Raw genomic sequence first — 17,868 nt, 5'->3', positions numbered from 1 at the left:
ATGCATCTGCCTTTGCCCCCCAAGTGCTGAGATTAAAGACATGCACCACCACTGCCCGGCATATCTGTGCTTTTCCTGATGCCCAGGCCCATTCTTCTGTTTTAAGTCACCCATAAACTGCACAGTGCGATTCTGGACTTGCCTGCCTACTTCTTTGTTCTCATTGACCCTTGGGACCAGTTCCCATACATGGTGACAGGGGTGTTTTGTGACAAAATCACATTTCATGAAAGCGGTATTCTAGATATTGGAGAGTGCAATAAGCAGTTGTATTTCCTTGCTTTCAGACATAATATTCTCCTGATAGCCATAAATAATAAATTCTAGAATCAAATGGTAATAAACTCATATTATCCAAACTTCTTTATAGTGGAAATTATTTGCACTATATTTGTAATTAGATACAAATGTAGATATTGAGTAACTACATTTAACAGTGTGGTTATTGCAAATAAGGTGTTGAATTTTTTTGTTTTAACTTTAATTGAAATATCCACATTTTTTTAAGTCGAAGGACTTACTATATATAAAATGAAAGAGTTTATTTAAAACTCTGTCCTGAGAATGGTTTTCCTAGTTTTAAGAAGGTACCTTGTAGCTCTTGGGTTACTACAATTCACATCCCCAAAGGGGGTCCATTTCGTCCAAAGATCTGATTGGCTTAGCTTAGTTGCCAAGCCAAGTAAGGACAACTTGCAAGACTGAATTCCCTGCTTCCAACAGGTGAATCGCAAGGATTAAACTCGAATCTTAGAGGGCTTCTCTCAGAACTTCTCTTCCTTTGACGTGTGAAAGTTTCAGGCCTTCACAACTGGTTTTAATAACTTCATAACTGGTCTCAGAATCCTGCAGATGTCCACCAGCCCTCCTGCCCTCCGAAGGCGCAAAGCACTCCTCCGGTCGCTAGGGGCCTCTGTCGCCCTCCCGGTGGCCGGAAGGCAGCGCGGCTTCCGCGTTCTCGTCGCGCGTCCGCCGGTCTCAGCGCGCTCTTCCGGCCATTCATCACCCTAGTCCGAGGGTCTTTGGAGCCTGAATTCCGTGAACAGTTGGACCAGGAGGGAGATTGCGTCGCTAGGATGAAGCTCGTGAGGTGAGGAGGGCACCCCCGCCGGGCGAGGGCGACGGGTAGAGGGTTTGGGTCGGCTTGGGAGGCCGGGCCGCTGTGCTCCCAGGGAGGCGGGAAAGCCGCGTGCGCGCGGCCTGCTAACGGCCTCAGGCGCCCGGGCCCCGCCGCGCCCTGCTGGCCGTCCAGAGCCCGGGCTCAGACCCCGCCGGTCTTCCAGGAATGGAGGGCCGTGCCGCCTCTGCCCACCTAGTATATCCGGCAGCTTAAACGGAGCAGTGGCCGGTTTCTGTGGCGAATCGGATCACTTGCACTGAGGAGGATTTAGTAGAACTAGCATGGTTTTATCTGCAAATAAAGACGCCGCTTTGCAAGACGTTTTAGATTAAGTTCTTAATTTTGACCAGTTATACGAAGTATGTAACTAGTTAATGTAGGCTTTTAGCTCAGGAAAGACAAAGTGTCCCGGGATGGGACAGAAGGTAACAAATTTGCCTGCCTGGATTATGCTGGAAGTGGAGCCTAACAAGAGGCTTGTTTGCTGGTTTGATGAATTCCAAACGAACAGGCTTGAGGTCAAGTCTGAGGCAGGTGATATAATATCTAAGCCAATTATTGGAAATATTTAGTTTCTTATTGAGTCAAGAACTGTTGTAGTTGACCAGAATGCCATTAAACACCTTTTAAAGTAGTTGTACACAATTCACAAGATATCTTTTAAAACATTTTTTAAGTTCTTTGTTAACGGTAACGGCAGAATAGATTGCATATAATTTGCTTGAAATTAAAAAATAATCAGTTCAGGAGTTTGTAGAGAAGGCTGAGCTACAGCCCCAGTTCATTTGTATTTGGACTATAACAGGTAGAACCTTGCTTCTACTTGCTGTTTTTTTACTCCTTGATATGAACTATAACGTATTTGCAGTAACTTGTATGTTTATCTCACTTAAAGGTTCTATTACAATAACTTTGCCAACATCCTAGGCAGGTGCTCACTGCTTCTGCTGCTACTGTGATTTGTCCTGGATCCCATTTTGTGTAGTGCAAAGTATAGAAATTCCTTCTTACAGGAGAATGTTTTTTGCCCCGTGAAAATGATTGACTTGTTCCCACTTTTGCTGTGGGCTTTCTTATTTGTGCTTTAGTTAATGGGACTGTATTGACCTTTATCCCGTTGTCACCTTGTCCAAACTTAGGAAGTGTGCATGCTTGTCTACTTTTCTCTTAATCCTCCTGTCATCTCATAAATTCCAGTTTTCCTAATTTTTCTAAATGAAGATACTTCTCACTGTCCAGTTCTATTTGGTTTTTTGTTCAAATAGGAAAAATTTGGGTACTAAAAGGACCCCATATACCTTACTGTTTGATGTGCCAGTCTCATTAAGAAGATAATTCACAGCTAGGTGATGGCTTGAATCCCCACACTTTTTCTGGGTTCAAGACCAGCATGCTGTACAGAGGCAGTTCTAGGACAGCCAGGGCTACACAGAAAACAAAAGAAGAGAATTCACAAAATGAAGGACTCGCACGAAAGTAATTTGAATTTATGTTTATCCTTGGCCTCTTTTTGATTTTATATTGAGACAGGGTCTCACCAAGTTGTGCTACCTGACTTGAAATCACTCTGTACCCCATCTGACATTAGATTTAGAATTATTCTGCCCCTTCCTCCTGCGCCCTAGGATTAAAGGCGTGCAGTCATCAACCAGCATCTCTCTAGATATCATAATGGGATTCTTTAGCAGAATATTCTCTTCACAAAAGGACCCCATTCTCTCTGCCTCCTCCTTTCTGAGTGCTGGGATTAAGTCTTTGCCACCATGCCTGGCAAAATAATGTTTTTAATGTGCTAGTTTAAGGTTGGCTTTTATTAGTTGCTGAAACATTCAGCCTACACTTGGTGTGTGTTACTAAAGAAAAGTCCTGCTACTCACTTTCATAGGAGAATGGAATAGGTAATATTGCTTGTGCAGTTTACTGTAGTAGATGTATACTACTATAGTATACAAAGGATATTGTAGAAAATTAAGGTAGACTGAAAAATTTGAATAAGAAGTGTTATTAGATGATATTGTAGAATATCGTTCCATGGCCATTTGGCTAAAATAAAGCATGAGTGATACTGTAGAATTATGGATTACATTCCTAAATATTGATAAAGTAAGAGAAGAAAATGTTTTTTACATTCCCAGTCTTGATCTGGGAAACATCAGCTTGAAGCCTGTGCTCCAAAAGGGTTGTAATAGAATAAAATGTGGAGATGCTCAGGTTGAGAGCACTGGCTGCTCTTCCAGAGGATCTGAGTTCAATTCCCAGTATCCACATAGCAGTTTTCAGCTGTACCGGGAATCCAATGCCCTCTGCTGGCATCTGTTGGCGCCAGGGACTCATACATACAAACAGGCAAAACACTCATACACAGAAAATAAAAAAAATACAGAAATAAAAAAAAAAATTAAAAGAAAAAAGCCAGGTGTGTGGTGGTATGCACTTGGAGTTTGTAGTCAAATGAGTGATAGACTGATAGAAAAGAAACGCATATTCATATTGTGTATATGAATAATGTATAAGCAATTCACGAAATACAGATTTTCTACATTCATGAACCATACCAACTTTCAGGCAAATTGCTGCTATTTGCTTTTTTTCCCTCCTTTTTCCTATTGTGGGATATTCACCAGAGAAGACTGCTTAGACATGGGTTTAAGCCAATAGAAAGCCTATTAGCCATCCAGTGATGACATTGGTGTTCAGGGTCCTAGTGTAACACTGAGCTTTTCTCAGGAAAAGCTTTTTAAGCACAAAAACCATGTGCTGAGTTGACGTAGTCAGTTAACAAGAGTTAACCAGAAGCAGAAATACAGACACCAAAAAGCAAGGTTAATACATTTAGAGACTTTCCCATAACTGAACTTTGGTGGACAAGACCTTTGTTTTAATTTGGGTAGGTAGTACTATCTATGTATACATACAGCCTGAATGTACTTCCATCATGAAATTGGTATGGTCTTGAGGCCTAGTAAGGTCTGAGGCACTGTTATACTTCTTTCTGCTTTTATTTTTATAAAGACTTATTTTATATATATGAGGGTTTTGTCTATACACAACATGTTTGAAGTCTATGGAGCCCAGAAGAAGGTGTTGGATCCCCTGGATTGAGAGCTACAGAGTTGTGAGCGGCCAGATGGGTCCTCTGGAACACGCAGTCCACGCTCTCAACTATCTCTAGCCTCCCTTCTTTTTTCCATTTCTTTCATTTGTTCTTTCTTTTCTTCTCTTCTTTCTCTCCTTCCTTCCCATCTTTCTTTTTTCTTTCCTTCCTTCCTTCCTTCCTTCCTTCCTTCCTTCCTTCCTTCCTTCCTTCCTTCCTTGTATAAATGCGTTGGTATGGCAAAAGGTTGAAAACATCATTCACAGTAGAATAATTGTCATTTCCATAGAGTGGACTACTACTACTCTTGGGATATTTATTTTTAGGCAATTATCTCTAGTGTAAACTGCTAAATAAGCTCTAAGTATTATAGATGCCATGAAGAATAGCTTACTTTGTATAAAGTAGAGTCTTAAATGTATGCTTATGGGTTAGAATAATATCCTTATTCACCAAAAATGCAGGAAGAGAAAAGAGGGGTACTTTATTTCTACCATGTAATCTTATGCTCTCAGTTAGAATTACTTCCTTTTTGTGGCTGAAAATTAGTCTAGGGACTTTTGTTTGTTGAGACAGTGTTGCCATCACTATGGTATGGCAAAGTGTAGAACATCACTATGTAGAACTCCAGTTTAGAGGCCCATCTGCCTGTCTTGCAAGTATTACAATTAAAAGATGCACCACCATACCTAATGCTACTCTAGGATCTTCAAATATCTTCATTTAAGGTTGTTTTGTAATAGTTTTTCCTAGTATTTTCTAGTCAGAAGCTCAGGATAGCTATGATTATGGCTCAACACAAATTTACAGATTCAGGTGCGAGCTTTGCAGGTGACATTATCTTGACAAGTAAACATTTGAGTGCTCTGCAGACTGGGGGCTGCAGGTTGGACAATTTTTCATCCAGTGTGGTCCAGTGAAGCCAAAAAGGTAGATGCCTGTAGTAGACAGTCAGATGCCAAATGACAGTTTATTACTTCATTTCTTTATAAGTTTACGAGTTTAGTTCAGAGAAAGTTAAGGACTTTGTATATTATTATTATGAAAATTGTTTTTATGATATGTTTATTTTATGTGTGAGTGTTTTATCTACATGTATGTATGTGCCTCACAAATTTTCCTGGTGTCTATGAAGCTCAGAATAGGTCTCCAGATCCTGGAGCAAAGATAATAGATTGTTGTGAGCTTTCATGTGAGTTCTGGGACACAGACTGGATCCTCTACAAGAGAAGAGTGCTCTTAACTGAATTATTCATCCAGACCCTGTATAAACTGTTGTAGTAGCATTTTAAAGATTTTGATCTCTAACAATTTTACTCTACTCACTTCACAAAAAGACTTCTAAATGTTAAGGTAAAAAATCAGGACTTTATTTCTATTTTTATAGATTTTTGATGAAATTGAGTCATGAAACTGTAACCATTGAATTGAAGAATGGAACACAAGTTCATGGAACAATCACAGGTAAGAAGGTTGGATTGTTTCTGTGATGGTTTTAAGGTTTTTCTCTCCCATGTTCCTCCTCTCCATGCTGGAGAGGTTTTTGTTGTTGTTTTCTTCATTTTGGTTGTTTAATGAACATTATTGTAGTGCAGGTCTTTTTGTCTGAATTACTGAATGGACCTTAATTAAAGCCTCATTCTATTAAAAAATTTATGTTATATACATTAATGTTTTGCCTGCATGTATGTCTGTGTGAGGGTATCATATGTCTGTGTGAGGTATCAGATCCCTGGAACTGGAGTTACATTGGAGTTGAGAGCTGCCAAGTGGTGCTGGGAATTGAGCACAGGTTCTTTGGAAGAGCAAACTTGTACTTTTATTACTTTTGTGTTACACATTTGACTGTAAGTTGTTATTGGCCTATGTTAATTATATATGATTTTTTTTACTATGCTGTTTTTGTGCACACATTTTTATCATTGTCCATTCATCATTATCCTCTCCTGTTTGTCTCCTAAGACTTATTTTTAAAAGTGATTATCAAAGGGGGAAATAGTATCTTAACATGTGTTCCTATTCTCTAAAATACTGAACTTGTTTTAATCCCAGAACTCAGGCGGATTTCTGAGTTGGAGGCCAGCCTGGTCTACAAAGTGAGTTCTAGCACAGCCAGGGTTACACAGAGAAACGCTGTCTCGAAAAAACCAAAACCAAAAAAATACTGAACTTGTAGATATGTAAGTTTTTAATAGGTAGGGCCAATGTTTTAGTAAGCCAGGAGAAAATGGGATGGCATTTTGTGGCTTTTCTAGAAGTTTTCAGTACTGATTGTGAATGGAACTTGCCTATTTACATTTTTAGATATGCCCAATCCCTATATCTAAGAATGTACAGTTGCTGCCCTTGTTAAAGTTCCTTGAGTAGGAATTTTGTCTGTTCCCTACAGAACAGCATTGGGAAAGATCTCCTCCTCTTCTTTCTTCCTCCTCCTTCTCATCATCCTTTTTTAGATGCAGGGTTTATGGATCCCAGAACTGGCCTCAAACTCACTGTGTATATTTTTGAAGATGGCCTCCTTCTGGTTTTGTGCTTCAAGCTTCTGGGTGCTGGTATTACAGATGTATACCACCACACCTTTTATTTAGCAATGGGGATTGAAGCCAGCACTTCCTGTATGCTAAGGAAGTACTCTACCAGCTAAGATATATCCCCAAATCCCAGAGTGTCATGTTTGCCACCACCACTGTAATACAAAAACAAAACCAAAAAACCCTAACACAAGTTGCTGTATCTTATATGAGTGTATACAAATATAAGCTGTGGAGGTGATGGAATGTATTAAGCCTGTCTTGGAAAGAAGAGAATTTCCTTTTTTGGAGAAAAAGAGGAAGACATTTGTTGTTGGGTTTTGTGGATGTTTTGTTTTGTTTTGTTTTGAGACAGATTTTTTAGTATAGCTATCTGTCCTGGAACTTGGTCTATAGAACAGGCTGGCCTTGAACTCACTAAGATTGGCCTGCCTCTGCTAGAATTAAAGGCGTGATCCACCCCTGCCCAGCAAAGAAAGGATTTATAATAGTGAATTTTTGGAGAGAAAACCAGTAAGGTTAGCCTGGCGTGGTGGCTCATGCTTGTAATGCCAACAGTTAGAAGGCTAGGACAGAACCCTTAGTTTGAAGCAACTCTGGGCTGCATAGTGACAGCCTGTCTAATGGAACAAAAACAAATATACAAACAAGCTCAGTTAAGGCTGGGTTTCAGGGTGATAGAGCAGTTACTTAGCATGCTTGAGGTCCTGGATTCAGTCCATAGCACCACAAAAAAATAAAAACCTTCACATTTAGAAAGACCCAAGGACCCAGACAAATGACCTAGTTGGTAAAGTGCTTACTGTGCAAGCTTGAGAACCTGAGTTCAGATCCCCAGCTCCTCAAAAAGCCTGGGTACTTCCTGTTCTTGAAATTCCAGTCTGTGAGAGATTCTATCTCAGAAAACAAGATAGAGGGTATGCCAGCTCATGGCTAGGTAAGTCTTTATGAAGGAAAAATTGCTGATTTATTTTGACATTTCTCCATTGTATATGTATTAAGTTGTCATAGAAACTTGACCTGTAACATAGCAGAAAAGATTGTTTACAGTATGATTTCAACTGTTGGCAGATAGATTGCCTTCTTTATCATGCTGATAATTGTTCTGCTTCCTCCCTGCCCCCCCCCCCCCAGGTGTAGATGTCAGCATGAATACACACCTTAAAGCTGTGAAAATGACCCTGAAAAACAGAGAGCCTGTACAGTTGGAAACACTGAGTATTAGAGGCAATAACATTCGGTATTTCATTCTACCAGACAGCTTACCTCTAGATACACTACTTGTGGATGTTGAACCTAAGGTGAAATCTAAGAAAAGAGAAGCTGGTAAGTATGGAGGTGTTTTATGTGTAATGTATTTAAATCTTAACTCACTGTTCAAAATACACTTGTGAACAAGGTTGTTTTTATTGCTCAGAACATTTGTCTTAGTACATGTGCTACTTAGAGCTCCTGGTGCTTCTGTGGAGAAGAGCCCCTCCAGTCCTCTCTACTTTTCTTCCATGGAGTCTAGATTTGGAGGCTGGCTGCATTGCTTCCCTTTCTTCCTCTACCACTTTCTTGTTTAGATACTTGATAAATTCATTCATTGTGAATTTTCTTGTCCATACAGCTAACTTTAAACTTGGTGATTTCTTCCCTTTTGTTCTTCCTGACCTTTTAATTCTTCTCTTTTTCTCTCCCCCCTCCTCTCCTCCCTCCCCCCTTCTCTCTCCCTTCCCCTCCCCTTCCTCCTTGCCTTTTTATTCTGTCTTCCAGGAAAGTAGTCTTGATCTTATTCTCTGTGTCAGCACATACTTTATTTTCAGTCCTACTTTGATTTTTTTTTTTTCTGATAGAATTCTATTGCTGATAGAGTGTTAATTGTAGGGTTTCCCTTTTTTGGGCGGTGTGTACACATATACACAGAGAGAGAGGGAGAGGGAGGGACAGACAGACAGACACAGGGTTTCTCTGGCTTTCCTGGAACTCTGGAAACCTGGCTGGCCTTGAACTCAGAGGTCTGCCTGGAATTAAAGGCATGTACCTCTATACACCATGTTAGTTTTGTTTAACTATTTAGGGGTTCTTTGTGAATTTTACATCATGCAGACAATTCCATTCATCTCCCCCTCTCCTCATACTTGCCCTCCAGCCTTGCAACCTCCTTTCCAGCAGAGGGAAATGATTTAACCCTTTAAGTCCCACCTTAAGCTGCTCTTTTTCTAAATCTCAAGCCTCTGTGTGTCAGTGTCTTTGATTCCTTCTCCCTTATCTTTCCTACCTACTTTGTAAAGGGAATAATGACAAGCTTTACATGGTGAGGCCGACTGTCAGTCTGATCTCTACAAATAATATCAGCCATATTTTGTTTTTTTGCCTTCTGCCCTGTATCATCTTACTCTGTATCTAAGATCCTAGTATCTTTAGAAAGCTATTCTTCCTTTACTAAATGCACCCAGCACTTGAGAGGCACAGACAGGTGGCTCTCTGTAAGTTTGAAGTCAGCCTGGTCTACAAAGCCAGGAAGCCAGGGCTAAAAACAAGCCTTTAAATAAATGTATGGCTTTACCAGGGTGTGGGGATATCACTCAGTGGCAAACCACTGCATGGTGCCCTGGGTTTAATTCTGACCATGGGGTGGGATGTTACACACATCTCTGTCTGACTGCATCAAGCAGGTGCACTGCTTTCTTGCCTTTCCATTTTTTGTCCTCATGACCAGCTAGAGATATGACTGTGTTCAAGGCTAAGTCATGATTAAGCCAAACGAGTTTCAAGCTCTGATTTGGGTTAATATGCTTGGCTTCTATTCAGTAAGCAGAAATATAACACAGGGTGTAAATTTGTCTCCCTGCTTTTTACATGATGGTGATGGTCATATTTTAGAGAAGCTAAGTTAAAGATTTCTTTACTATAGTTAGTTGCTAATTTAAGAGGTGTAGGTGGGAAAGGGCTCAAGATAAGCCTGTGTGGTGGCAGGTACTATGCTGTTGAAAAGAATTTCACCTGTTTTGTTTTACCTTTCCGCAGTTGCAGGAAGAGGCCGAGGCCGGGGTAGAGGAAGAGGACGTGGTCGCGGCAGAGGAAGAGGGGGTCCTAGGCGATAATGTCTCTCAAGATTACTGTTTCAAATTGATAAGGAATTTGGGGATATTTTTTGTACAGGTTTTGTGTGTTTGTCAGTTTTTAATAAACATAAGCGTAGGGACAGAGTTGTCTGTTGATTATCAAATTGAAGTTGTAGTGAGTGTCTACTGTATTCACATAGTATGTTTAGTTTGAGGAATTGGTCGCATGAAATACGTATGTTCTGGACATGAGTTTAATTTCTTTGAGTCCATTATTTGGGCCTCTTTTGAGATGAAATAAATTCTTGGTATTTCTATAAAGTTATTATGGGATGAGATCTAAAACTCATCCTTTTTAGTTTTACTCATGGAGTTTTTTTTGGTAAAAGCAAAAATTAAATAAATGACTTTGCCTGGCAGTGGTGGTGCATGTCATTACAATCCCAAGCACTCAGGAGGCAGAGGGGACTTGATCTGTTGAGTTCAAGGTCAGCCTGATATACAGAGTCAGTTCTAGGACAAGCCAGGGCTACTCAGAGAAACTCTGTATCAGAAAAAAATAAACTTTGATTTTGTTGAAGAAGTTATCAACAGACTATAACTTTGGCTGTCCTGAAACTCATGGGGATCTGCCTGTTTCTGCCTCCCAAGTGATGGAGCTAAAGGTATGCGCCCCATGCCAGGCCTCATAAGGAGACGTAATAAAAGAGAAAAACCTGTTTTGATAGCAGAATAATTCTTATAGTTAATAAGTATTTTTAGGGTTTTGTTGGCTCCTTTTTTAAAAAAGAATTTATTGTTTTTACTTGTCTGAATGTGTACATGTGAGTACAGGTGACCAGAGAGCTATTTATGTATGAGTGCTCTGCCTACACACCAGAAGAGGGCATTAGACCCCATTACAGATGGTTGTGAGATGCTATGTGATTGCTGGGAATTGGATGCTAGGACCTCTACTGCTAAGTGTTCTTGTCTGCTGAGCCATCTGTCCAGCCCCTGGCCTTGAATTTTCTGTGTAATCAAAACTGACCTTGAACTCCAGCTACTCAGGTATCCATCTCTCATGAATTGGGGTTACGAGTTTGAGTTATTACACTCATTTTAGAAGTTATTTTAGGTGGTTGAATTTAGAGGAAGATTCACCTCAGTATATACATTTTATAGTGCTTTTTATGTTAGGGGAAGCCATTTTAAAGTATACTTTTTATTATTTTTGATAGGCATATGGGTTTTTTTAAATTAAAATTTCTGGAAGCTAGAGAGATGGTTATAATTGTAAAAAGTACTTGGTTAAGTCTAAATAAGGATAAACAAGGATCTGAATTCCACATGAGTCAGATGTGGTGGTATACACCTGTAGTACCAGCACTGGAGGAGGCAGGCAGATTTCTGTGAGTTCAAGAGCAGCCTGATCTACATAGTTTCAAACCAGCACTTGGGGTTTGGAAACAATGAATGACTGAGGCCTCCAACCGGCCTAACCTAATCTGAATTTTAGAAAACAAGGTGGATAGTGTAGTACCTAAATAACACCCAAGATTGAGTCTTCACATATGCATACATAGAAAAGTTCTGCAAGGATCATTAGTTTTAGAGGGGGTACTGGGACTGGAGAGATGACTCAGCAAGCAGCACAGGTTCTTCCAGAGGATGGAGTTCATTCCTAACACTCACATGGCTTTTCACAACCGTCTATAACTTCAGTTCCAGGGTGATCCAACATCCTCACCTGGCCTCTCAACATTGTATGCACAATGGTATACAGACATACTGCATTGAAAGCATCCATGCACATACATTTTTTAAGTAGGGTCTGGGCTATGAAATATCTCAGTGTGTAATGGGTGCTTGCCAGTGAGTCTGACAGCCTGAGCTTGATCCTTGGAATCCACTTGGTAGAAGGTGAGAACAATTTCTACAAGTTGTGTTCTGAACTCGAGAACATTTGTGTAGCATGTGCATGCTTGTGCACATATACATACAAATACATGCACACAATTTTTACAGTGTTTAAAGAAGGACCAGTGAGATAGGTTAAGTGGGTGTGATGGTTTGTATATTGTTGGCCCAGGGAGTGACACTTAGAAGGTGTGGTCTTGTTGGAATAGGTATGTCACTGTGGGTATGGCTTAAGACTCTCATCCTAGCTGCCTGGAAGCCAGTCTTCTCCCAGAAATGTTCAAATGAAGATGTAGAAATCTCAGCTCCTCTACATGCCTGCCTGGATGCTGCCGTGCTCCCACCTTGATGATAATGGACTGAACCTCTGAACCTGTAAGCCAGCCCCAATTAAATGTCCTTGTAAGAGTTGCCTTGGTCATGGGTCTGTTCACAGCAGTAAAACTAGTAACGGTGGGTAAAGGCTGTGGAAGCCTGATGACCTAGGTTTAATCCCCAGATGCCACATAAAAAGGTGGAAGTGACTAATTCCTGGGAAGCTCTCTGATCTTCACAGGCATGGCATGAATATGCACATCAGTTTTTGCCTCTTTCTCCTCTCTGAAATATAAAGTCACTGTGAAAATGTCATACAAATCTCAAGATTGAAGAGATCTTGTGAGAGACAAGTTTGTTGGGTAATCCTGGCCCTTACCATCAGTTTGAGTGAGCCCTGTCAAAATGGTCTTAACAAGGCAGAGGCAGGTGGATTTCTGAGTTTGAGGCCAACCTGGTCTACAGAGAGTTCCAGGACAGCCAGTGCTATACAGAGAAACGCTGTCTCAAAAAACCAAAAGAAAAAAAGGAAAAGAAATGGTCTTAATAGTATGTTAGCTAATTAGGTAAATCCAAGTACTTATTTACACAATTAACATGCTTATTGTTTATAGGGGATTAAAATGATACATCTGACCATGGTCAGATGGCTCTATCAAAACTGATCAACAAAATATGAGATAATGATTTAATACGTTATATAGATACTCTGGTTTTGGATTTATGTGTTTTGTCGAAATGCATGTGTACCACATTTGTGCGTGGTGTTGGAGGTCAGAAGAGTGTCAAATCGGTGTTCTTAGCTAGAAAACCTCTCTCCAGCTTGTTGAGCTTGGATCTTGTCCAGGCTGATGGATGAACTAATCTTTCACAACTTCCTGGAGTACATTTTAGGCATGTACCCTTGAGATGTGAATTTTTTTTAAAATAGCAAATTGTTTGCTACAATGTTCCCCTACCCCATGTCTTATGGATTCTACATAGGAAAATTCAACTAAAGGTCAAAAAAGTTGGTCTAGAGAGATTGATGGCAGTTAGGGGTATTTTTGGTACTCTTGTAGAGGACCCACATTTGGGACTCAGCACTGTCAATTGGGTGACTTGAACTGTCTGTAAATTTAGCTTGAAGGGATCTGATGTTCTCTTCTTGCTTTCAAGCACCCATACACAGTTTTTAAAAATGTCATGTGGTGGCACAGGTCTGTGTTCCCAGCACTCAAGAGGCAGAGATGGATGGGAGTCCAAAGCTATCTACTACATGGAAAGTTCAAAATCAGGCTAGTTTACATGAGACCTTGTCTCATATTGAAATATGCATTGCATTATGTATGATGAGCAGATTATGTTTGTAGCTCAGCGGTAAATACAAAGATTCAGTACTCTGCACCAAAAGTGCATGAGAGAATGTGGATAGGTTGTATGTAAATATCCACAGATCTTGATAGCTACAACTGGTTCTAGGAGCCAGTACAAAGGTCTGCTAAAATTCAACCAACAATATAAAAAAGCCCATGTATATTTCCCCCATCTTTTTGTTTCTTTTTGGCACTGACCATTACTGTATAGCTCAGGCTGCCTCTGAACTGCCTACCTGCATGCTGAGTTACAGAAATACAGCTTTCCCATCTAAATTAAGACATCAGGGGAAGCTGGAGATGTAATTAAACGGTAAAGCACTTGCCTGGAGTAAGCAAACTGCTGGCTTCAGTGTCTCACAAAGTAGCAACTAATGGATTCTGAAGATTTATGTATGAGTATAGTGTTGCTGTCTTCAGATAAGGCAGAAGAGGGCATCAGATACCATTAAAGATTGTGAGCCACCATGTGGTTGCTGGAAATTGAACTCAGGACCTCTGGAAGAGCAGTCAATGAGCCATCTCTCTAGCTCTGTCAAGATATTAATCAATTTTCTCTTGAAAATTTTAGTGTCGTGATGGTCCACGCCTTTAATCCCAGTACTCAGGAGACAGAGGCAGGTGGATCTCTTGAGTTTGAGGCCAGCCTGTTCAACCAAGCAAGTTTCAGGACAATCAGGGCTGCAGAGAGAAGCAAAACCAAAAAGTTTTAGTGTCTGGGAAGTTTGTGTGCTCTAAAGACAGTTTAAGAGGAACTGTTACTGGTACCACTATAGTGGGTAATTGGTGAGCTTACTCTACTAGAGGTTATCGTTTTGTTTTGTTGATGGTGGTGTTTTTATTTGAGACAGGATTTCTCTGTGTAGCCTTAGCTGTCCTGGAACTTTCTTTGTAGACCAGGCTGGAGCTCAGGGATCCTCCTGCCTCAGTGTCCCAAGTGATGGGCTTTTAGGGTATATACTACCACACCCAGCTGTAAAAACATTTAAAATGTATGAAGAGAAATTTTTAATTGGCTTAGGCTCTGCAGCATAACAGAAAATGGATTGGATTTTTAACTTGAATCTCTTGCCCTACTCCTCGAAGAAGCATGTAGTTTTGCTTCATTTTGTACACACCTACCGAAATCTCAAGATTTTTTTTTTACTGTAAACTTTGTGCATTTGTGTATGTTCGTGTGGAGGGGGCACATGTGGAAAGCATGCTTATGAGAGTGCTGCTGGAGTTTGCTTTAGTCTCTACCGTATCACTGGGACAGAATCTTCCAATGGAGCCCAGAGTTCACAATTCCTCCAGTCAAGCTAGCCAGCTTGCTTCAGAGTGCTGGAGTACATGCAGGCGGGTAGGTCATCACACCTACCCAAGCTTTACCTGAATTATGGGGATTCAAACCCCTAGCCTCACAAAGGTAAATGTTTTATCCACTGAGCCATCTCCCCAGGCTTGAAATCACCTTTTAAAAGATGTATTACATGCAAGTATGGATTCAAGGCCCGAAGAAAAATATCAGAAATCAGAATACACAGAACCTTTTAAGTACTTCAATATGGCTTAACATTGTGGGTTAGTAAAACCATGCCAGGAAGCTTGGTAAGGAAGAGCAGGTCTGAGACCTGGAGATTCAGTGGGCACACACCTGAGACTCCCCACTCTCCTGCCAGACTCCTGGCCTGGAACATGTGCCTCACTCTCCACATAAGGAAATGTGACTCATGGTCACACAGGCCCAGAACAGAGTTCTCCATGCTAATGAGGTACCTAGAGGTCCCAAGGTATTAGCCAAATCGCTTCCCTTCTCAGACATTCCTCCCTGCAAAAAGTATTTGATCTTGGATCCACCCTGAGAAGTGGGTACAGTATGGTATGCATCCATCTTCCACCATGAACAACCATGGACTCATCTACCACCACCATGAAAAACATGCAGAAGATCTTCGCCTACAGAACCACAGCTACATCTCCCATAGGCCTCTCTGAACTTTCAGCCTACCTCCACCAACCTAAGGACCACAACCACTAGGAAAAGCAGGAGCTCCCCTTTTCCCCTGTCCCCAGCCACACTCTCTTCCATTCTCAGCTCTTCTTTGACTCCTAGTGGTGCTTGGCTGTTCAAGAGTCAGAGACCCACCTCAGCCCATCCTCATTGCTGGGATAAGCTCAGTCAAATTGCCTGCGTTCCACCTCCCCAAGAGGCCATGCCCAGCGATGGGGCAGAACATGGAACCACATAACATGACCAGCATACAAGACACTTTTATACTGTCAATTCACTAACACTGCATCATGGCCAATAGCATTTTACTCCTGCCAACACAAAGTGTCTTCCATCTTATCTAAAAGGCACATTGTGGCTTTGAGCTAAAAAACACAGGACAGAACTATCCATACTTAGTGGCTACTGGATTACAAACCAAAGTGCAAAAGAAGTGTCTCTAAGTAGACGATGTAAAGGACATTACACAAAGTGGCACTTTGTAGGCCTTGGCTAGGAAGGTGCAAGTCGGGTGACAAGATTTCACTGCTCTGTGCACACCCCTGTGACTGAATGTATTTATTTCGGGGTTACAAATTTTAGCAAGCAGGTTACTTTGAGAGACTGTGAATAATTAACATTCACCTTAGGCAACATTTTGATAGGGTTATACCTAAGTAACTGGGTATGGCTGCCATCTGCCTATATTTCTAGCACCTGGGGAAACTAAAGTATTGAAAGGGTACTCTGAGCAAAGCACAGCTCGACCCTATCTCTGAAGCAAAAATGTTCAATTGAACTTTCTTCTTCTTTTTTTTTTTTTTTTTGGTTTTTCGACACAGGGTTTCTCTGTATAGCCCTGGCTGTCCTGGAACTCACTCTGTAGACCAGGCTGGCCTCGAACTCAGAAATCCGCCTGTCTCTGCCTCCCAAGTGCTGGGATTACAGGCATGTGCCACCACACCCGGCTTCAATTGAACTTTCTAAGTGATGGATGTGTAGCTTAGTGGTAAAGCATTTGCCAGGTATATACAAGCCCCTGGTCCAACCCAAACTACCAAGAAAAAAATAACAGAAACTGTTGTACTGACTGATTTTGTGTGTCAACTTGACACAAGCTAGATTCATCAGAGAGGAAGGACTCTAGTTGAGGAAATGCCTCCATGAGACCCAACTGTAAGGCATTTTCTCAATGCTCAATGGGGAAGGGCTCAGCCCATTGTTGATGGTGCCATCCTAGTCAGTTGTCCCGAGTTCCATTAGAAAGCAGGCTGAGCAAGCCCGGGGAAGCAAACCAGTAAGTACCACCCTTCCATGGCTTCTACATCAGCTCTTGCTTCTAGGATCCTTCCCTGTTTGAGTTCCTGTCCTGACTTCCTTCAATAATGAACAGTAATGTGGAAGTGTAAACTAAATAAACCCTTTCCTCTCCAACTTGTTTTTTGATCATGGTATTTTGTTGAAGCAAATAGAAAGCCAAACTAAGGCAACTGTATAGAAAGTTGTCAATTTATCCCAGAATTCAAGTGGCAACACACAGCTGCAATTACAGCAGAAGAAGCTGAGGGAGTAAGAATGCTGCACGTGGGAAGCTAGCCTGGCTTACATATTTGACCTATAGAAGCATCTGTTTGATATGAGGTTAGCTTAAGACTCTGTGAAACATTTTTAAAGCTGTACTTGAAAATTTCACTACAGAAAATGTAAGTATTCTTGCTCCAGATAACAATTTCATGTTGATAAAATTCCTTTGCAGGAGGAAACATGTCACATCTACCCCTTTTCATGAGTTGAAAGCTTAGTTGAGTGTGTCTTGCCATAAAGGCATCCTTCCCCCTTCATTGTATTTTGGATCAGGTCCTTTTTGTTGTTTGTTTTTGTTTTTGTTTCTCTGTAGCATTGACTGTCCTGAAATTCACTGTGTAGACTAGGCTGGCCTCTAACTCAGAGATGCCTCTACCTCCCAAGTGCTGGGATGAAAGGTGTGTGCCACCACTGCCCAGTGGATCAGGTCTTTAATCTTTCATCACTGTCAGCACAAGCCTTGACTTAAATTGCCTGATTGATACTCCTTTTCTCTTTAAACTGTAAAGATTGTATTGATTTTTTTTACCCTCTTGCTTTCACTGTATACCTGAATAAAAGTGATTCTGGTAACTATGTGATAGAATCAATATTAGGCCATCTTGAATTTTTTCAGCCAAAGAACTTAGTTCATTACTTTAAATTTAGCCTCAGGCAGATTCTTAGGGCAAAGGAAGAAAGCAGCCACATTCTTTGCCAATTTATTGCAAGAATTGTCTCTAGCCCGTTGCTATCAGTGTTCCCTTCTGAAACCTCCTGAGTTGGGCCTCCATAGTCCACATTTCTCTCAGCACTGTTTTCTTCCAAGCTCCTGCACTTTCCTAGTCCAAGGTCCCATATTCATCTGAAAAGCAGCATAGTCTGGCCACTCACAGCAATACCCAATGCCCGGTACCATCTTCATAGCTACTGTTCTGTTGCTGTGAGAAAACCATGACCAAGGCTACT

General features: G+C 41.0%; 1 protein-coding gene across 1 annotated transcript; it reads left to right on the top strand.

The window, feature by feature from the left end:
* The first annotated feature begins 948 nt into the window (after positions 1-948).
* On the top strand, positions 949-9,935 carry Snrpd1 (small nuclear ribonucleoprotein D1 polypeptide). The gene is made up of 4 exons (XM_052155407.1): positions 949-1,090; positions 5,602-5,678; positions 7,880-8,071; positions 9,758-9,935. Exons 1-4 carry the CDS (start codon positions 1,077-1,079, stop codon positions 9,832-9,834), a joined length of 360 nt encoding a protein of 119 aa, XP_052011367.1. The 5' UTR covers positions 949-1,076; the 3' UTR covers positions 9,835-9,935.
* Positions 9,936-17,868: the final 7,933 nt, after the last annotated feature.

The sequence above is a fragment of the Apodemus sylvaticus genome, chromosome 13 (genome assembly GCF_947179515.1).
Source record: "Apodemus sylvaticus chromosome 13, mApoSyl1.1, whole genome shotgun sequence".
NCBI lineage: Eukaryota > Metazoa > Chordata > Mammalia > Rodentia > Muridae > Apodemus > Apodemus sylvaticus.
The sequence above is the reverse complement of the archived record's forward strand: the minus strand, read 5'-3'. Positions and strand labels throughout refer to the sequence as shown.

What these genes read in the sequence shown, in the direction of transcription:
- Snrpd1 (XM_052155407.1), top strand. An exon ending in AGTTCATGGAACAATCACAG is followed by an intron (nt 5,679 to 7,879) that starts GTAAGAAGGTTG and finishes CCCCCCCCCCAG; the next exon opens with GTGTAGATGTCAGCATGAAT. An exon ending in ATCTAAGAAAAGAGAAGCTG is followed by an intron (nt 8,072 to 9,757) that starts GTAAGTATGGAG and finishes ACCTTTCCGCAG; the next exon opens with TTGCAGGAAGAGGCCGAGGC.